This window comes from Notamacropus eugenii, chromosome 1, assembly GCF_028372415.1.
Source record: "Notamacropus eugenii isolate mMacEug1 chromosome 1, mMacEug1.pri_v2, whole genome shotgun sequence".
Lineage (NCBI taxonomy): Eukaryota > Metazoa > Chordata > Mammalia > Diprotodontia > Macropodidae > Notamacropus > Notamacropus eugenii.
The window spans coordinates 183,037,722-183,060,186 of NC_092872.1; the positions used below are offsets into that span (position 1 = coordinate 183,037,722).

General features: G+C 39.0%; 2 protein-coding genes across 6 annotated transcripts in view; both read left to right on the forward strand.

The window, feature by feature from the left end:
* Window positions 1-22,465, forward strand: part of CFAP58 (cilia and flagella associated protein 58) — a 163,505-nt gene that overhangs the window by 81,065 nt on the left and 59,975 nt on the right. The window lies entirely within an intron of this gene.
* On the forward strand, window positions 2,218-4,208 carry LOC140512550 (ADP-ribose glycohydrolase MACROD1-like). Its single transcript, XM_072621710.1, has one exon. It carries the CDS (start codon window positions 3,260-3,262, stop codon window positions 3,992-3,994), a length of 735 nt encoding a protein of 244 aa, XP_072477811.1. The 5' UTR covers window positions 2,218-3,259; the 3' UTR covers window positions 3,995-4,208.

Here is a 22,465-nt window from a genome sequence, read left to right on the forward strand (position 1 = left end):
GGATTGGAACCATGAGAGACCATTGTATTTCCAGTCTGGCTGAGATAAGAGAGCCCAGACTCAAAAAAAGAAAAGAAAAAGAAAGATGAAATAAGTAGATTAGAACCTAATAATAAAGTTATTCTACCTGGCATTTGTATAGACAGCACTTTAAAGATGGCAAAATATTTTACGTGTATTATCTATTTTACCTTCACAACTATTGGAGTCAGGTACTACATGCATTTATCATTACTGTTTTACAATTGAGGAAACTGAGACTTAGAAGTTAAGTGACTTAAGTCAAGTTAAGTATTCATGCTGCTATTAAGTGTTGGAGGTAGGATTTAGGATTTCCAGATGCTTAAGTTCATCATGCTGACCTCCTTGGGTGAGCTGCAGTGAATACTTGAGGGGAGGGCAAGGTTGTAATGTGGATTTGTGAGTCTTTCATTCAAAAAACACTTCTTGAGTGTTTACTATTTATAAAACACTGTGCTTGGCACTGATACAGATACAAAGGTTAATAAAAAGTCAGTGGGTACAAGATGGTGGGGAGAGGAAGGGACATTAAAGAGAATAATATGCACACCTTCATTATCTCCTCCTCTAGGAGTGATTTCCCAGCCATTTGAACTCAGAACACTTTATGCAGCTTTTATGTATTTACATGTTTTAATTTGTAGTTGTACATATTTATCTATAAACAGATCTTGTTTTGCCATATTAGATCATAAGGTCTTTGAGGATAGGGATCAAATCTTATTTATCTTAGTGTCTTTCCCAGCATATAGTAGGTCCTTAATAAACACTGATAAATGAATTAAAGGTATATAATACACATAAATAACTTTAATGCAAAATAGAAATGATGACTAATTAGGTGTACAAAAACATTTTGGAAGTTCCAAAGAGGGAAAGATTTTCTTCTTGAAGTAGAAGAAAAGTTTCATGTAAGGGGGAAGCATTTGAGTTGAGTCTGGAAGGATGGACAGGATTTTGGTAAGCAGGAACTGGAAGTTGAGAGAAGCTGTTTCATGCCTAGGGGTTGAGTGAACAAAGGGAAAGAGTCAGATAAGCCCAAGGTATTTTTTCTGCAGGTCAGGTGTCCCATTTGGTTGCAGTCTACAGTATTCATAGCCATGGGAATTCCTGATTTCTCTGTTGGAGAAAGGGTCATGCCCTGGAGAAGCCTCACATTTAGGATATAGAGAAAGAAGACAAACAAATGAAGGTTTTTTTTAAAAGAGAAGGAGAATTGGGATGATGCAGCATCATGGGAATCAAGGACTAAATAGAGTTTCAAGATGGCAATTTTCAGCAGTTATATGCCACAGAGATATTAAGGAGAATGAGAGCTAAGAAAGGACATGTAGATTTGGCTAGTTCATTGGTGACCACTGAGAATATAATTCTTGTAGAATGGGAAGGGGTAAAATTTAGATCACTGGGAGGGGGCAAGAAAAGGAATGGCTGGAGAGGAGGTGGAGGTGGTTAAAGAAATGCCAGTTGTGGCAGAAATGGCAATGAGGGGAGAGAAGTAGTATGATAGGTAAAGGGGGCAGCAGGATCATAGGAAAGGTTACTTTTTAAAAACAGGGGTCACCTGAATATGCTTAAAAGTAATAGGAAAGGAGCCACTGAAGAGTGATGATAGTGAATAGCTCAATGTATTATAGCCCTTTAAAGAGTACAAAGTGCTTTCCTCATAACTCTGTGAGGAAGGTATTGAAATGTTATTAGTTTCATTTTACATTAGGGAAACTAAGGCAGAGAGAAGTTAAGTAATTTGCCCGTGGTTATTTTGCCAGTACAAATGAGAACTTGGAACGAAATACAGGTTTTCTGATTCTTGAATCCAACACTTTCCAGTCGTTGATATTGCCTTCATTCATTTCAATTCAGTTTAATTGAATTCAGTTCCACAAGCATTTATTAAACATTGATTTAAAAGCTAGGTGTCAGAATTACAGAGACATCATGAAAATTAGCCCCTGCCCTCAAGGAACTTCCATTTTACCAGAGAAGGATATTTACACGGATAAGTAAATAATAAGGAGGGAGAGAGGCTAACAATTACTGGGATTAGGAAAGGCTTCTTCCTATAGCAGATGAGAGCTAAGATGATACAACCATTCTAGGCTTCAGGTGCCTTATGTTAGATGAGGGAGTTTTACTAAATGGCTTCTGAGGATCTTCCCAGCTCAAAATCTATGATGTACACGTGGGCCTTGAATGAAGCTGAAGATCGCAAAAGATCGAAGTGAGGAGGAGGGAATGTACTCTAGGCATGAAGAATGGCCTGTGCAAAGGAGGGCATGCCAAGTTCAAGACCAGTAGGACAGCTGGTTTGTCAAAAAAGTAGAGTTCATGAAAGGGAGCGATGCTAAAGAAGCCTGGAAACACAGACTGGAGCCAGATTGTAAAGGACTTCATCGATGTTAAACCACAGACTTTGTACTAGAGATATTAGAAAGTCAGGCAAGCTTCTTGAGCAGGGCCATGGCATGATCCAATCTTTACTTTAAAAGGAGGACTTTTGGGGTAACTGTGTGGGAGAAAAAGACTGGAAACAGGAAAATCAATTAGGAGACACGAAATAAGGAGATCCAATTCAGTTCAATCAACATTTCTCAAGTGCCTACCAGGGGCCAGCCACTGTGCTAAGTGCTGGGGATACAAAAGAGGCAAAAGACAGTCCTTGTCCTCCTGGAGCTTCTGATCTAGAGTGGGGGCCATGGAAATGGAGAGAAGGGAACAATGCAAGAGAAGTTGTGAAGGCAGAAGTGACAAGATTTGGCAACTGCTTGGAAAAAGGGTGAAGGGGAGGAAAGAAAAGATGGTGTCTCTGATGATGGTGCCAGCATTGTGCCAGTGACTGGAGGAATAATGGGTCTCTCAACAGAAACAGGGCAGTTTGGAGGAGGGATGAGTTTGGAGGGGGGATATACACCTTTGGGATAGTGGAGAAAGGGGAAGACAGGGCAGCAACACCTCTCTAATTCATTCTTGCTCTCTAGGGCTCACATCCTCCCCACAATGAAACCTCCTGGACTAGGAGGAGACATGGTTTCTATGGTCCTGTTTATGTCACTAACAAGCAGTGTGACCTTGGTGAATCACGTCAGCCTTGGGCTAATCCCCTTTAAAAGTAGGACGCCCGAGCAGGCTCAGTTGCAGTTCCCGAGCAGAGCCCTACTTGGCATCCCGCTGCCCCTGCCGGGCACAGGGATCCCTGCGGCCCGGTGTGGGCTCCAGCCTCCGGCCTGAGTCACCGGCCATGGCGGAGAGGGTGGACCTCAAGTCCTCCATGGACTGGAAGGTGGCGAAAGCCTTTCTGAGAGGTCTGAGCGACAAGCAGAGGGAGGAGCACTATTTCTGCCGAGACTTCATCAGCCTGAAGAAAATCCCGACGTGGGAGGAGGCCGAGGCAAAGGAGGCCCCGGCCAAGGCGGCGCCCTCCCAGTACCCGGTGGACAAGGCCCTGAACGCCAAGGTCTCCCTCTTCCGAGGCGACATCACCAAGCTCCAGGTGGACGCCATCGTGAACGCGGCCAACAGTTCCCTGATGGGAGGGGGCGGCGTGGACGGCTGCATCCACCGCGCCGCCGGGCACCTGCTCCGGGAGGAGTGCCGGACGCTGCCCCGCTGCGAGACCGGCAAAGCCAGGATCACCGGCGGCTACCGCCTGCCGGCCAAGCACGTCATCCACACGGTGGGGCCCATCGCGCAGGGGGAGCCCACCCCCAGCCAGGTCCAGGAGCTCCGCAGCTGCTACCTCAACAGCCTGCAGCTGGTGCTGGACCACGGCCTCAGCTCGGCGGCCTTCCCCTGCATCTCCACCGGAGCTTTCGGGTACCCCAGCGAGGCCGCGGCCGAGGTGGTCCTGGACGTGCTTCGAGGGTGGCTGCAGGAGCACCGGGACAAGGTGGAGCGGCTGGTGATCTGCGTGTTCCTGGAGAAGGACGAGAAGATCTACCGCAAGCTGCTGCCCCATTTCTTCCCGGTGGCCTGAGAGGGTTCCTTGCGCCCCCCAAGACTGATCCTCCGGGGGCGCGGTGGGGCTGGACGTAGCTCCGGGGGCGCTGTTCAACCTGTTCAAGTTTCCCTTACTCTCACCTTCTGAGACCGCCAGTTGATTTTTTCCCCCTCTGAACGTGGATCTCACAATACTATTCACTAAAGGGTTCTGCTCATTAAAAATAAATAAATGAAAATAAGGAAACAAAGTGAAGGCGGTTGTATTTCTTAGTCCCTTTTAAGTCATCTAGTCCAACACCTTCATGTTGGAGATGAGGGAACGGAAGTTTAGAAGGAGTAAGGGACCCCACCAAGGTCACACAGGTGGTGAATTGCTGGGTTAGGATTTGAGCAGGGTCCCTAAAGACTTGCTAAACAAACCCAAGTCCTCTCACTACCAATCCAGTTCTATTTCTCTCTGCCATGTGAAGTACGGAGAATAAATAGTTATGCAGGTGTCTTGTGGAGAGAAAAAAAGGTTTAGAATAGTAGTTGTTAGGAGCCCAATAGAAAGTCTGGAAAGAAGAAAAGGATTGCCTTGAAGCAATGTGGGCACAGATGAGGTTAGATAACATGACTGTGTAGTTAGTGGTCACCTGAGTGGGAGGGAAGAAGGCCAATGGTGGTGGTAACTTAGAGTTGAGTTTAGCAGGGCATGTATGACGGTAGAATGAGGGAAGGGGCAGGGAATTGAAGCAGAGGGGATAAGCTGGATACACTATAATGTCAAGCCTACAATGGGAAGAAAGACTAGAAGTGGACAACAGGGAGGGATAAAATGATGAGCAGGTTTCGGAAGAGGGAGAAATGGAAGGATAGTTTATAGTCAGAGGGAGGCATTTCAAACTTCCAGGTCATAGAAGAAAAACCCTTATGAGTAATGGTGAATTATGCCTAATTATTCCTCTGTGTGTATGTATGTATACACACATGCAAACATACACCCATACATACAATGAGCAGCAGGTTGGTATAGTGAATAGAGAGCTGGCCTGGAAATCGTGAAGACCTGAGTTCAAATCCTGCCTCTGCTCTGATACATACTGGTTGTGTCACCCTGGGTAAGTCACTTAAACTCTCTTTGCTCTAGGCAACTCTCCAATACAATAAGTTGCAGAAAATGTACCAGCCTCCATTGGGAAAGGGAATTTTTTCCTACCTAGGAGTTCCTTATGCCAAAATCACAGGTACAAGTCACAATCCGTCTCCCTCTCCCAAACTATATACATACACATAGATGTGTATATGCTAAGGAACCGTTGATTTTTTTCCCACAGAGAGAATTCCTGATGAAGGAACTCCTTAATTAGCAAACAGAGATAAAAGCCAAATTGAAACTAGTTAGTCTGAATTTGTGATGGTTAAAATCTGGGCTCTATGGGTTTTTCCACGGTGCTTGATGGCTCTTCTAGAAGCAGGACTGGATCAAGGGTGGGAATACATATGGTGAACTCATTGGAAAGTCAGAAATGAGGAAGTTTAAAGTGCTAGAACAGAGCAAGATTGAAATATTGACCTGGGGAGAAGGGAGAAAAAAGAATTCTTTTTGTCTCAGTGATCTTAATGTATTTACTTAGCCGTGGAATCTTTGGGTTAAAGTATGTGTACCTTAGCCCCTTAATTGTAAATTGTCTTCCAGAATGGTTGTATCAACTATTCACCAACAATGCCTCAGTGTTCCTTGTCTGTCTTTTCTAGGGCCCTGCAACATTGATTATTCCCATCTTTTATCATTTTTGCCAATTTTTTTTAAAGTGTGAAGTGAAATAGGGTTATTTGGATGTACATTTCTCTTATTATTAGTGACTTGGAACATTTTTTGAGTGGGCATGGTTGTAATAGATGGTGATTTTTCTTTTGAAAACTATTTATTCATGTTCTTTGACCAAAAGGATGGTGGAAAATATCTGTTCACCAAGAAAGTAACCTTCTATAGTCTTATTTTTTTCTCCTTTTTGGGGCCAGCCAATTACTTTTCCAGCCAGTTACTTGACTTTTGAGTCCTTTGTCAAGTGGAGGGTGTACTCTAGGGACCTGTAAGTTCTCAGTTCCTTCAAGGTGGCACAATCAAGGAAGGGAATTTACTCCTCTCCTGTCCTGTGCTCTGGTCTGGGGGCCACCACAAGTTTTTTTGCCCAGGATCTGTGAATAGAATTCCCTCTCCACAACCACCTCCAGCTCCACCAGGCCAGTACTGCTCCTCACTGCAGGGCTGCCACTCATTCTTAAGGCCGTGGGCTCCAAAAATAGAGGTTGGACCACAGTGACTTCCGCCACCCTGGGGGCTGGGACTAGGGCCAGACCCTGCTACCTTCTAACCCAGGTGAAAGAACTCTTATTGACCTTTGAAGCTGTCTTTGGCACTTGTGGGTTGAGTAATCTGGGAACCACAGCTGCTATCCATGATTCAGCACCCTGAAGCCTGCTCCATTCCTGTCCCTGCTGCAACACAACCAAGGCTGGGTTGCGAGCCTAGTGTGATAGACCTTTCCTGTTGGCCTTCCAGGTTGTTTGGGGCTGGAAATCTCTTTCACTTTGTCATTTTATGGCTTCTGCTGCTCTAGAATTTGTTTAAAGTCATTTTTAGAGGTATTTTATGGGCTTTGGGGGTAGAACTACAGGAGGTTCATCCTTCTACTCCACCATCTTGGCTCTGCCCTCCCCCAGGTTGTTAGTCTTGCCAAAGAACTAGCTTTTAATTTTGTTTATAATTTCTATAGATTTTATCTATTTCTCTTTTAATTTCTGAAAGTTTTTTTGTGTTTATTCTGGCTTATTGGATTTCTATTTTTTAAAAAAGTGCATGTCCATTGCATTAAACCTCTTTTTTTTTTTTTTAAGAAAATTTACTAATGTTTGTTTTTATGGACGAGATGTTTCCTCTGAAAGCTGCTTTAGCTTCCTCCCAGAAATTTCAGTATGTTGTTTCATTATCAGTTTTGACATTATTAATTGTTTCTATGATTTGTGGCGTGACTCCGTCATTGTTTAGGATATCATTTAGGATAAAATTCATTCAGTCTCCATTAAGATTTGGGTCTTTTGTTCATGCTCCCTCAATTAATTGCCATTTTTTATTTTGTTATGGTCTGTAAAAGATATATTTAATATTTTTGCCTTTTCACCATTTATTTTCAATTTTTCTTTACTTTACTATATAGTTTTGTAAAACTGCCATATGGTGCTGAGAATATGTGCATACTTTTTAGTGGTCCCATTCCAAAGGTGTCATAAATCTTTTAACTCTAAATTCTTCAATAATATCTTTAATTCTATATTTTCACTTTTTGTTTATCTTTCTGTTAGATTTCTCCAACTGTGAAACAGGAACATTAAGATCTATGATTATCATATCAATATTTATGTCTGTTTATAATTCAGTTAATTTTTCCTTTTTTATTCGAACATGTAAATTTAATATTGACATTGGTTTATTATCTATGGTTCCTTTCAGGATAATGTATTTTCCTTCTTCATTTCTTTTTATATTATGAAATTTTAGTTTTGCTTTGTCTGATGACATGATTACAACTCTTACTTTCTTGGATTCATCTGATTCATAGAAAATTTTCTGCTGATTGTATGTAGATCTTTGATTTTTAAATATGCTTATTGTAAGTAACATTATAGGGTTTTATTTTCTTATTCAATCTATACTTTTTTCTTTTGTTTTACTGGATTGTTTTGTCCATTCACATTTAAAGTCATGAGAGTTAGAGGTATATTTTCTTCCTTTTGATTATCTAGTGTTTGTAATTTTTACAAATTAGATTTTTTTGTTTCTCTTTCCCCTTTAAATCAGTACTTTGTCCCTATTATTAATTTTGATTAATGTACTTTAATGGAATAATATTTCCATAGACTTTTTTCTCCCTCTTACCTCTTCTCTCCATTTCTAGCCCTTTTCCTAGTTGCGAAGGTTTATTTAATTTGGCATCCATTCCTTTTCCACTTTTTTCCCTTTGTTTTTCCTTCTGCATAAGTGGTTGGTTCAAAATCTTCCAACTTTCACTCCTTCAACCACTTATATATTAAAATAAACCTCTTAGTGATTTCTCTGTTCCATTTTAACCCCATAGTTCAGTCTCTTTTCTTCTATCTTTAAAAAACAACAACGTTTTTCATTACTTTGATGTGTTATTCTTTCTTTGGTAATTGTATTTGTAAATCCTTGTAGTTCAGTTGCATGAGGACGCTTGCAAGTTGAATATTTTAACCACATAATTTTGTTGTTGTTGCAAGAATACCTCAAATGCCACTCCATCTCTTTTCTTTGTTGATAAGGCTCAGATTTTTAGGGCATATCATTTTGAGTTGCATCTTGAGTTCCTCGGAATATCTTCTTTTTGAATATGTTGAGTTCTTTTGGGGATATGTTATTCCATTACATTCTGCAGTTTGTAGAGGCCACAGAAGAGTTTTATGCTATTCGAATTTCCATGAATATCTTTTTCTTGTCTGCTTGCAAGATTCATTGTTTGTCTTTGAAATTCTTACATTTCATCTCTCTCTATCTTTGATATTAAAGTGTAAGACGCTTTTGTTGGAGGTGAAAGAATCTATGGATTCAAAATAGTCCTTTGTTTTCTGTAGTCAGAGATTCTGGACAGTTTTCTTGTATTATTTTCTACATTGTGGTATTCAAATTTTTAAACTTGTCATGTTCTCCTGGGAGATCAATAATCCTTAAGGTGTGTCTGTACCTCCTATCTTTAAGATTAATAGCTTTTGCTTATATAGAAATCATGGGTTCTTTTAACATTATTTCCATTTGCTGTTCTTCTTCTAGATTGTCTTGTTAATTTGTTCTCTGTTCTCTCTTTCTCTTCTTTGGTGAGAGTCTTCACTAAGGATTCAGGTTTTTCCTTCTCTTCTAATTCTTTTTGCCATGCTGATATTTCTTCTCTTCTAACTTGCTGCATTATGTTTTTCTTTTTTCTTTTGAACCATTCTGGAACATTAGTTCCAATATGGAACAACAATAGTTGTTCCATATTCTCTTGGGATCCCATTGGGCTCTATGTTTGATCAGGTGTTTGTTCAGTTTTTTTTGATTTGTTCTCCTTTACACACATGCTTGTTTATGAATTGAATGGGAATACTAGGGGCTGGGGTAGTGGAAGAGAACTGGCTTAATAATTAGAGATGCTTAACTGTTCCAGTATAGCCAAGTCATGCAAATCAATAATGTTGGGGATGAAGAAAATGTTCTTCAGAGTTAAAAAAAAATACTCATAAAACCTGGGTCACTTGGAATTATTTATTGTGATTAGAATATATAATTGCACCTGTACATTTCTAGCATTGAGAATTTCATCCTATGTCTCCTAGAAATGTGATACAACCTTATTAATTCAAACTTCACTGAAGCTTGAATTAATGAGTTTTGTGAAACTGAACTTTTACTAGGTACAATGAATGTCTTTAGAAGCATGTTGCATGAGGCTGTTATGACATGTAATCCTCAGTGATATGGAGCTTAATACACACTTGTTGACTAATTGCTACTGGATTTAGCATTTGGGGATAATGAAGTAGTAATCCTACAATCCTCTGTCCTGGTCAGGCTACATCTGTAATACCGTCTTCAGCTCAGAGTATCCCATTTTAAGGAGAACATCGATAAATTGGAAAATCTCTAGAGTAGGCAGCTTAGATGGTTAAAGGCCCTGTGGTGTCTACCATGTGAAGATCAATTGATTGAACTGGGGATGTTGAGCCCGCTTGGTGTGTGTGGGTAGATATGATAGCAATTTTCCAAATATTTTAAGGACTGTCATATGGAGGGGGTCTTCAGTCTGTTTTGTTTAGTCTTGGAAAGTAGAATCAGGAGTAAAGGATGGAAACTTTAAAGAGCGTTTGGTTAGATGGTAGGAAAATCTTTCTAATCATTAGAGCTTCCAGGAAAAGAGTGAGCTGGCTCCAGAGTTAGGTCCCTTCACCAGAGGTCTTATTTAAGCAAAAGCTGACAACTACTTTTTAGCTGGGTTTTCACATATTGGTTGGATGAGCTAGCCTCTGAGGTCCTTTCTAATTCTGAGCTTCAGCAACTCAGTGACCTTTTAGGTCAGAGGGTTCTTAACCTTTTCTATGATGTAGAGCTCTTTGGTAGTTTAATGAAACCTATGGACCTTTTCTCAGAATAATGTTTTTAAATGCATAAAATAAAATATGTGGAAAACTAATTACATTTGAATATAGTTGTCAAAATATGTATTTTTCAAAATATTCAGAGTCCAGGTTAAGAACCCTTTCTTTGGGCCCTTTCTAATTCTACACTCTTTGACTCTGTTTTTGCAGATTGATTCTTAAGTTTGGATCTTAGAAATATGAGTATTTTTATATTCATATATTTAGAAAAGCCTATTTTTTTTCAAATGGGTCCTACGTTAGAGGAAATCTGGATATGGGATTTTAATGGAAGAGAGTGATAAGAAAAGAGATGGAGAAGGGAAAGCAGAAAGTTTCTCAGTTCTTATCCAGGTACTAGGATCCCACTTGGTAAAGGGAGCTGGAAATGAAAACATTAGCTGAGCAGAGCCAAGTCATCTAGGAAAGATCATCAGAGGGAAGAAGCTTTAGAGAACTGTTAATAGGAAGGAGAAAAACTAGCTCTGGGAGATTTGTGTGGGTACTGTTGGTTGGAATGTTAGGCTAGGTGGAGGAATAATACAACCTAAATTTGAAAGTAAACCCCAGAGAAATTCCATGATCAGGAGAGCAGAGCTTGGAGTGAGAGGGGAAACAAGGACAGAGCTAGGACGAGGTACTCTGCCAGTTACTAAGATAAAACAAATTTAAATAGTCATGTTAATGAAATTCAGTCTATGTGGGGGGAATGGCAATAATCTACATAGAGTTTTTGTCAGTGTTTTAGAAATAAACACTCCTGCAAAAATGTATCGAAGAGGAAGTTTGTGTTGTTTGGATGAGAAAGTCCTGGAGGTGGTTTTCCGTATTGTTATAAAAACATGGTAAAGGTTAGTGTATGTTAATTTCTGATATGCCTTATAAAACACTTAATCATTTTTACCACAATCTAAGAACCACCATGCAACAAACTAGTACCCCTCTTAGAAGAAACTTAAGGGCCTATTTTCTCTCATCTAGAATTCTAGCATCTCAAATGCTCTCTCTAGGGGGTTTTGCTGCTTCATGACATCATAAACAAGGTGGTTCCTGAGTTCAGCTTAGCTGACATTTTGGTTATAATGCCAATAAACAAGAAAGCCCCAAGGTATTAGCCATGATTTTTTTTTTCTTTTCTAATGCAAGCTAGAACTGCACTAGGCTTACAGAGCTTCTAATTTATTTTCCTACTAATTAAAATAAGCATTTTCAGACAGATTAGGTAGTATTTCTGGGTTTGTCTTTGTATAAGTGAGGGAAGCAATTTTGCTCAAAATCTTAAATTGGCTTTATTCTTTGGTTAAAGACAGTGGGAGGGGGCGATTGGAACCAAGTAGAAAGAGTAAAAAAATTGCATCAAGGAATTTCCCAGCAAAGAGCCATGTATTTATGTATGCAGAAGCCTCTGATTAGTTAGCTGACACATTCATTTTAGCTAGAGGATGATTTTTGGAAAGATACTGTTACTTCTTAACACTCACCGAAATATATCAATATATACATGTAAATACATGTGGGGTTTCCAGGCACAATTAATTTGCATTCATTTACAAAGCAAATAAAGCAAAAAAAAAAAAAAAAGCCAACAACCCAAACCGTAAAAGCTTCTACAAGCATTTATAACTAAGAGATGAAGCTAGTACAATAAACAATTTTCTGACCTGCTTTTCAAGAGTATGTAAATAAGCTCGGTTGTCACTGACTGGTAGGTACAGCAGGGAATTTAAAGGAGAACCCAGTTTGGCTGAGGGAGAGAGATCATTTTTGAATTGTTGATCAGACTAGTTGTTCTTCTTGTTATAGGATGATTTTTCACTTTTCCTGCTGTTTAAAACCAAGGGCAGAAGTTTATGGATAAAATATTGTGGCACATCTTGCTTTCCTTCCCTCCTCCCTTTCTGCTTCTTAGAGGTCAGGTATAGGACTGTTTCGAAGGATGGACAAAAGAGGGTCTAGTTTTTGTTTGTTTTGCTTCAGTATAGCATATTTTCAACCAGCCATATAGTTTCATAGATCATAGAACTGAGTTTATGTTCTAAGGCAAGAGTCAGCAAAATAAGGCCCAAGTGCCAAATCCATCTCAGGAAATGTTTTGGTGTAGGCCATGAACTAAGAATTTTTTTTGGGTTCACATTTTAAAATAAAATAAAACTATTTGAAAATGTAAAAAAACATTCTTAGGGCTCACTGTAGAAAAGGATGTGTCAGGCCTGACCAATTCCTGTTCTAAGGAACTGCAGGAATCCTATCAGTTCTATGAAAATTAAATTAAAAGTTTCCACACCTTTGGAATCTCTTTGTTACGTTCACATAAAGTCTAAGGATATAGTCAGTACATACAAATCACTGTTATATTTAGGTCCCATGGTTTCCCCTTTACTTTTCTTTTGGTTTTTGGACTTCATGCAGTTTTGTGCAATATTGGATCATGTGAGAAAATTTTTTTTTCAAGCTAGATTATATAGAGAAGAGGGTCAGAGGACCAGAAGCCATGCAACAGGAGGATTGATGAATATTGAAGGTGTTTATTGGAGTGAAGAAAAGACATGGGGCACTTGTGACAATTGTTTGTAAACATTTGAAAGGGTTATCATGATCTACTTAGTCACAAAAGACACAGCTAAGGGAAATAATAGTGGACACTGCAGGGAGGCAGATTTTGACTGGGATGTCAGGTGTAAAGAAGAATTTCTAAGCAGTCAGAGTTGTTCTCAAGAAGTCATAGGTTCTACTCATTGGAATGATTCCCGTGGACATTTGTTGCATATATTTTAGAAGATATTATTTTTCAGGTATGGTCTGAATGAGATACTTTGACATCATCAGTTTCCTTTTAGGGGAGATCTCTTCCAGCTCTGAGTTCTATGATTTAGTTCTGAGATATAAATTCAGTAAGCCCTGCATTTTTTGCTGTCTGGTTCACATTTTTGATTACCAACTACTTGTTTAAATAGCTCATGATTGAATTGTTCCAGTTGAGTGCAATATCTTTTTCTACTTATTATTTTTTTCCTTGCTTTTTATTTAATTCTGTTCTTAGTTCTAATAACTCTATGGTCTCATTATAGCATGAGCAGCTGATTCAGAGCCAACCACTCTGTCAATCACAAATCTTTTCTTATCTGTTAAAGAGACAGCTAAGAATAATGGATAGAGAGTTGGCCTCAGAACCAGGTTTACCTGTACTTTCAAGTCCATACTTGCTCTGTGAGGCTGGCCAAGTTATCTAACCTCTTAGGACTCTTGATAGCCCTCTAAGATTATAAATCACAGAGAAGGCACCAACTTGCATTGAGAGAAGAAATTTCCTTATTGGAAATTCCCTATAACAATGAAATCCCAGGTTCAATCCCTATCATTTATCTCTTACCTGGTGCCCACCATAACCAGTATATACCAGTTCTTTTCTTTAAGAAAGTCTTCATGATATGCAAGTATGAGGTTTTTATGTAATCAACAAGTCTTTATCACCTCTTATTCTTTCTTCTGAAAGATGCTTTCCTATATAGTTTTTCTTATTCTTACTTATTGCTACCTTTGCATTGAAGTCACCAAGTATCAGAATGTGTTTATTTAATTTAGAGGGTCTTATCAAATTCTGCATAGATTTTCTCTACTGCTTCGTCCCTAGAAACTAATTCTGGTGTATAAGCTGAAGTTATTTCCGCCTGTGACTTGTGTATGTTGCCCTTATAGATTATGTGTGTGTCTACTTGAGTCTGCCTAAATTTGGCTTGCCAGGGAGGCATGAATGGGTATCTCTAGAATTTCACCCATCCCTTTCAAATGATTCTTTGGGACTTGCCAGGAGGGGAGCAGGAAATTGAGGCCACAATGCTAGTCCACTCTGCCTTTCTCAAAGATGAATACTAGACTAGAATTATGTCCATTTGCTGCCCCCTCCAATTGTGTTTGTCTAGGGGAAATAATTTTTAGCTTCAAAATGCTTTTCCTGGTCACTTGCCCATAACAGCAAAGTAGTATTCCAAGTTATATCCAAAGGTTTGACTCCCTTCCCACTAAGTGGTAGTTACATAAACACATTTATCCAGGCAGATAGTGAACAGAAATAAGAGAAGTTTAGAATATACCAGATGATATACCACAAATGAGCTCTCTACCTGGGACTGAGATATCTTAGCTCAACCAAGAGAGTCACTGATCTCACCCGAGGGAAATTACTCTAAGTTTCTAGTGTGGCAAGCTGGAAATAGGGATATGCTAGAGGCACGGACTCTTCTACATGATGGCTTCTTCCCTGAATCTTTCTCAGTCTTTAAAGGCCTTTCCCTGGATAGAGTCTGGAACCAGGTCTATCCTCTCTCAAAAAGAAAAGAATCTCTTCTCTTTTAATTTCTTGCCAACTTTACCCCTCACACAGGCACAAAGTTATGAATAATCATTTTCTTCACTAATAAGAAGAATCTTATGCCAGTGCCTAGGCTTGAGCCCCAGGGTTACACCTCAGTATGCGATGACTAAAAATTTCATGAAATAATGCTCCTTGTTGCATTTGGTTGTATGATAAAAACCTACTCTGTCAGCTCTTTTCTTTGCCTCTCCAAGGAGCCATCCTTCCATTCATCTGTAATTTCCTTATTCTGATTTCAGTTATTTCATTCATATTCTGATTTCCTTTATAGGAAGAATGTCAGTTGATTTCAACTGATCAGCTCTGTAAGCAATATGTCCGTTTGCTAGTCACTGAACACAGATCTCACGGAGTAGCAAGCAACTGATTCTTAGAGCCCTGTCCCCTTCACTATCACTTTGCCACTGTCACTGTAGAAATGAAAGGGGATGGTTTTGTATTGAGGACTATTTTTAATTTATCTCATAGATTACTATGGCAAAAACATCTATCACCATGTAAAATGATGAGCCTCTTTATACTTTAGCTAGGATGGTCCTCAGAAAATGACCTTGGTCTGCTGCCACGATCATACTCAAATGGAAAATGGAAAATAGAAATGATATCAACACCAATTAGAATATTTTATATAGAAGTTTCATCTTTGGAAATTTATTGTCATGATATGGAGATCAGAAGAGTCCAGAAAACACTTTAGTTATCAAATATCTGACTTAATTTTCAGAAGACAAAAGATGGCTGCCCAGGACAACACAAGATTAAGATATATACTTCTTTGGAAAATATTACAATGAAAGATGGACAGTTATGAACAGCATCATCTAATAGAGCAGAGAAGAAGCAAGCAGTGGATGATAAAACTAGTTTAAAGAAAGCTTCTTAAGATATCCAACCAAGTTACTGTAGGGAAATTTAAAGATGAAGATGCAAGGAAGACAACAAACAGGAAAAAATAGATAAGATTTATAAGAATTATTATGACAAACTTTTTTCACATCAAGGATAGTGGACCTTCCATACTTGGTCTTTAATATCAGAGTCCTAGATATGCTTATAGGACGGGTAGGAATGACACTAAGGAGTACAAAGAAGGGGAAAGACAGAACAGACCAAGTATAGGAAAGTGATCTTTGTAAGAGGCAATGAATTACTCTTTCACAGTGGATCAAAAGCTGTTGAGAATCTAGGTTCCTGTTATACCTATTGTTTATTGAGTATTTAAAAGCATTTGATTCAGGAGAGTAAAACATCACTTTACAGGCTCTTTTCCAACACAGTATCTCCCAGTTTCAACAAAATCTCCAACAAGTATTTTCCAATCAAAGTACACCAAATTGATTCAATATTCCTTGAACTCAATAGCAACAGAAACCATCCTGCTCAATGACCTCCAATCATACATATCAGTCAATATGCCACAGAGATTGCCACTGTGATGGCCACTTGCCAAAGAGATTTACCACTGTGATAGAGGCTATTCAATTCAGAGTCCCAGAGTCCCTGTTGAAGAAGAATTGATTTCCTGTGGACAGTGAGGTCCTCTAGATTCTCCTGTTTGTGCTTGATGTTGTGCTGATTGCATTAATCAGAATGTGGCAGAGCCTCCTAGAAGAGTTCTGTAACCAAAGGAGTTTGGTCTAACCAGTCACACAGGAAAGACCAAGTGTCCAATAATGTCTATTTCACAGATTATAACATGAGTATAGGTGGATGACCTATAAAACTTGTACAACAGTATGTATGTCTGGGGCAACAGTACAGATGGACAACAAATTGGGTCCACAGTTGAACTCATGAGGACGAGTGGACTGGATTTTTCTTTTAGGAAATTGTAGAGTTCATTTAGGGCAGCTATGTGGCACAATGGATAGAATACTGGGCCTAGAGTCATGAAGATTATTCTTCTTGAGTTCAAATCTGGCTTCATACACTTAGTAGCTGTGTGACCCTGGGCAAATCACTTAATTCTGTTGCCTCAGTATCATGAGAAAGAAATGCCAAACCACTCCAGTATCTTTGCCAAGAAAACCCCAAAAGAGGTCATGAAGACTTGGACACAACTGAAATGACTGAACGACAGAGCTCCTTTAATGATTCCAAACTTCTCCAGCTAGCAAAGGCCCATCTTTTAACATACTGAGTTCTACTTTTCTTGCTCTATGGTAAGGAGACTTGGAATGCAACATTTTCCAAAGAATTAAAAGTGAACATCATCTAGAGTGTAACAGAGAAAAGTATGGTAGGTGTGATCAGACTGCAACAATAACCAAGGAGAAATTTTGAAAACCAGGAATGAAAAAGGTTATCAAAGAATTGTGTGGTAAGATGATATGGTTTGGTCATGTGACCACCCACATTGGAGGGAGAGGGATGATAAGTGGATAACCCGAGTGTTCCATTGGTACCTTTACAATGTCAAGAGAAAGTAAGGAAGGACTCTAATATGCTGGGTCGATATATGTCAATAAACATTAAGTAAACAATAAACATCTACTATATGCCAGGCACTATACTAAGTTCTGGGAATGCAAACATGAAAAAAAGTTCCTGCCCTCAAGGAGCTTGCAAGACCTGAAATGGAAAGGTTAGGGAGAAAAGTATCCAACACGAGGACATGGTAGATAAGTCAGAGAAGTGCCAGAGTAGTACAGCAAGGTGAGAAATGAGAAGATGTCTGAGTTAAGCTCCCCCCTTAAAGAGTGGTTTTGGAGTTCAGGCTCCACCCTCTAATCAGAGGGACAGAGAGTGATGATGAGTCTGAGTACTAAGGTGCATGAGATCATGTAGGGTCGTGAGGAGGATCCCCTGTGGCAAACAGGAACCACACAGGAAGGGTAGGGATCTATTTCCAAACTTCCAAATAAAAGAGATCACAGATTACTCTAAGTAAGCCCTGAACTAAGTTCTAAAGCTCTATAATCTAAGACCTATGAACATTTTCAGCTCAAAGTTATATAACGATAGCAACATACACTATGGAGAACTCTACCAGTTTTGTTAATTGATGGAAATTTTTAAGGTTCTCATTGGAATATGATTTCTCAGTACTAATTGATTTATAATTATATTGCTATAGGAGAAAGAGTTCTAGACTTGGGGTTAGGGACCGGATTTTAATACCAGCTTGCCGCTTAATAGTTATGTGACCTGGGAAAGTCACTTACTCCCGTTGGACCTCAGATTTTTCTCATCTCTAAGATAAAAGGGTTAGATTAGATACAAAGTCCTTCCCAATGCTGAATCTATGATTCCATGATCCTACATATGACATACATATTCCATGATAAAACGTTATAATCACCTACAATTTACGGAATATCTATGTACAGACCACTGTTTTAGGTACAGGGCTTATAAAGAAGTAGAACATTTAGTCCCTTTTTCAGGAGTTTGCAGTCTGTTTGGGGAGCCTGGAAAGATAAAGTATATAAATGACTCCAATTGGAATTTTCCAATTGGAAAGACATTTTCTTGAAACTTAAAACAGTGGAGGGTCATAACCATGTTGGAATATTTGAGATTATTACTTCATTTGTAGCTGCCTGGATCCCAGCTTGATGGTCCTCTTCTCCTATAGATGCCTCGGTGTTTCTCCACCACTGCACTTTCTTCCCTGGTAGTTGCTTACATTATTCTATGCCCTCTTCTTATTTCTTGGATTCCATTAGCATAGAATTTCTCATATGTTCTGGATTCTGTGTAGCGTTCTTTCAGGAAACATAATTCTTACCTACATCCTGTCTTCTTCATATTATGTTGATTTTATCAGGTAAAGATAAAATGCAGCTGGTCCATCATTCCCTAGCATGGATGGTACCTAACACTTTACAAGGGGATCGTTGACCCAGGGACTTAGGCAGATGGATAAGCTTTGAGCATCAAAGACATTATTCATTTCACCTGACTTGGCTGTGGTGATTACACCAACTTTTAGCTTGAACAAATGAATGACTGTGGGCCTGAGCAGAATCAGCGCATTGGCATTTGTCAAACACAGATTCAGACTAAAATAGAATAAATTAGTTCCTCTTAGTTACTGCACAGAGTGAGTGAGCTGAGGAAATAGAGGGGCAAGGTGTACATTGAATGTGAACTAGCTTCTACTTACAGATTAAGAAGCAGATGAAAAACCATACAGTCAACAGACAGAGAATTTAATATGTTACTGTGGTTTGGCTTGAAAGGAGACCTATGAGCAACCCAAGTTCTTGCTCTGGATTGTTCCCAGAATGGGTATAACTTTTATTTGCACAGACTGTTCTGAAGGCAGGTTTTGAAATTTTAGGTAGATAAAACATGAATAGCTGAAAACCTATGCGATACTTAACTCTGTATTTTCCCATGTGGTTCCTGAATGGCACCCGGGAACAACAGTATTATTTGAGGCTAATAATGTAATTAATTTTTTCACCACCGCATTTGGTCAGTATTTATAGTGTGTTAAAGTGTCATCAGACATCATTCCACGGAGAGTCTCTCAGAAAAGGAATCCTATAATCACGTCTGACAAATTCTCTGGCAAAGAGAATGGGGATCCCTGGGAAGAGAACTTAATTACTGAGGATGAAGATAACATACTTAATGTTTGCAAAAGCATTTCTATTCAATGAACCCAAACTAGGATCATAGAATCATAAAAATTTGAAGCTGGACCCAGAGACCTCCAGTATTGATGTTCGTGTCTAAACTTATTTTTTTCTAGTAGTAGCTATTCATAAAATCATTTGAAGAATGAGATGTGAGCCAAAGTAATATTAATATTCCATGTGAATCAACAGCAAAACAATAAATTAATAGATTCTAGCCCAAAGAAAATAGTCTTTTGTTAGTAAGGGAAAAATAGAGTACTTATGATTTTTCTGGAATTTTTTTCATTGACATATGGTGCTTCTAACCCAGTGACAAATTAATTGACTAGATTTAAAAAAAGATGGACTCTGTTTAATGAAGAAGGACAGGATATGCATTACAAGGCAGCTGGTTCTGCCAGTGCTGGCTTATGGAGACAATATACATTGGACAGCTAATGAGTCTCTGTTGCATAAGATAGATTCTCTTTATAATAGAATTGTACGCTTTGTCTCTAAATGGGGTTATTATACACACCATTGCACAATGTTTGAAGAGCTTGGTTGGCCCTTGTAGAGGGTTAGGAGAGAAATAAATTGGAAAACAATTGTACATAAGACCTTCAATCCATCAACTACTCCATATTTATCCAAATTACTAGCCTACTCTTCTCAAATACAAATCTGTATCACACTCAGGGCCAGCATGTTAATGCTGACCAGCCTTTGCTAGGGCTTTTTATTAGGAAGATGTTCTTCTTTAAGAGTATACTTGGATTGATACAAGTAGAAATTTGATAAAGGACTCTCTATTTCCAGAATTCTTTTTTCCACTTTTCTTCATGCATTTCATTGTTTCAGATCATAAACTATTACTTGGTTTCCCATATATCATCTTTCTTGGAACATCTAACTCCCTGAATTGTGGGCTGGAAATTAGTACAGATTGTACCATTTGGAGTCAGATCTTATGTATGGTTGGACCAAAAGAGGAATCATTAATGGTTTGATATCAACTCAGAAAGAGGTCTCTAGTGCAGTACCTCAGGGCTATGTGCTTTGCCCTGTGCTGTTTACCAGTTTATCAATGATTTGCATAGAAGCATAGATGACAGACATAAAACTCACAGATAACATAAAGCTGGGATGGATAACCAAGACATTGTATGATAGAACAAAAGTTCAAGTAGATATCGAAAGGCTAGAACATTGGGATGAACCTAACCGGTTGAAAAATAAGGGAAGCAAATGTAAAATTTTACACTTGGATTCCAAGAACCAAATTCACAAGGACAAGGGGAGGGAGCATGGCTAGGCAACAATTCTTCTGAAAAAGATCTGAGGATTTTAGGGAACTATATAGGATTAATATAGTAGTCAAGAAGCTAGTATAATCTTAGATTAAATTTAAAAAGGTAGCGAGTACAGGACTGGAGACATTTTGTGTGTGTGTGTGTGTGTGTGTGTGTGTGTGTGTGTGTGCATGTATGCATGTATGTGTGCTGGATGACTATATTTGCAATGTCCTCTTCCTAGTCAGACCACAGCTGGAATATTCTGTACATTTTGGGGCACTGTAGCTTAGGGAGGTCATTGATCAGCTGGAGTGAAAGACTGTGTTAACATAAAATTTGAATAAAAAGGCTAGGAGTCTTTAACCTAGAGAAAAAAAGACCTATGGGGAGGGAATAAGCATTGACCAGTTAGGTGATACAGTATAGTAGATAGAGTGCTGGCCCAGGAGTCAGGAAGACTCGTATTGGGTATAAATCTGGTTTTAGACATTTATTAGTTGTGTGACCCTGGGCAAGTCATTTAACCTTGTTTGCCTCATTTTCTGCCTGTGTAAAATGAGCTGGGAAGATCCACTCTAGTATCTTTGCCAAGAAAACTCCAAATGAAGCCATGAAGAGAACTGAAAACAAAAAATAACAACATGTACTAAGCACTAGGGGCCAAGTGTTTTACAAATATTCTCTCATTTGGTTCCCCCCAACAACCCTGTGAAGTTGGTGCTTTTATAATAATAACCCATTTTAGAGTGGAGGAAAATGAGATAAAGAGAGGTGTAATGATGGGAGGCTGGATTTGAATATTCCTGACTTTAAGCATAGAATTCTTTTCACTTTGCCACCTAGCTGGAGGGAGTGTGAAGAGCTATCTTCAAATATTTGAAGGACTATTGTGTTCAAGAAAGATTGGAATTGTTCTGCTCAGCTCTGGAGGACAGGAATAAGCAGAGTAGACATTTCAGAGAGGTTGATTTAAATGTGATGTAAGGAAATACTTTCTAATGATGAGAGCTATCTCAAAGTGAAATGGACTACTTTAGAAGTGGATTCTTCCTCATTGGAGGCCTTCATTCAGAAATTTGATGACAGCCTCTCAGGTCCAATGTAGAAAGGGATTCTGGTTCAAGTAGAGATCAGACCAGGTGGCCTCCAAAGACTCTTCTAGTTCTAAGAGCCTAGGATTGAGTTTTTCCATTTGAAGTACCCAGGTAGTTTCTGCTATTTATTCTTTCATATTCCTTTACTGTTCCTTTTCCTTACTTGTTCTCTTTTATCAGTTTTAATATACTTTATGATTTTTAGAAGAAGGAAATCCTAGCATAAGACTTGGGAACAAATTGGGAAAAACTTCCTACTTCTGCAAGTGAAAATTGTTCTTCCTTTTCGGAAACATTTGGAGGACCCACTCCGCTGTGAGATTGAGATGTTATTTATGTTCAGTGTGGGATAATTTGGAAGGTAACTCATTTGCCTTGAGCAGTCACAGCTGTCAGATCTTTCAAGTCTGTTGATGCGAATTCAATGAAGGCAGCTAGGAATTCTCTTCCCACCTTCCTATTTCTCTTGAGTTTTAATATCTATCCCTGCAGATCCAAAGATCCTTCTCCTTGGCAGAGAAATAGAAGGCAAAATATCCAAAAGTTGAATAGTTATGCCTTCTCTTACCTGTCCCTTATCATTGTTCCATTTGCCTGAGCAGCAGTTTTATTCTTTCCTTTGATCGTCCCAACATAGTTTAAAAGTCAAACCAAGTCAACAAGTTTTTCTTAAGTACTGACTATGTGCCTGATGCTATGCTAAATTCTGGGAATGCAGAAAAACAGTCTCTTCCTTCAAGGAATTTACATTCTAAGTAGGAAGATAATTCATAAAAAGAATCTGAATGGAGGGGAGAGATGAAGGTACTCAGCAGGAGCATATGGAGAAATTGCAGGAGGACAGGTAGGATTTCAGCCTGGAGAAGAAGGAAGAAGACATGGCTAGCCTGGTGAACTCACTAAAATGGAGGCTTTTAACCTCCTTTGTTTACTTCAGCATTCCTTGTGAACTTCTAATCATTTGGGGCCTTAGTGTTGCTCATGATCTTCTTACAGGATCATGCCTCT

Coding starts and splice junctions, on each gene's coding strand:
- LOC140512550 (XM_072621710.1), top strand. CDS start 3,260: ATGGCGGAGAGGGTGGACCTCAAGTCCTCCATGGACTGGAAGGTGGCG.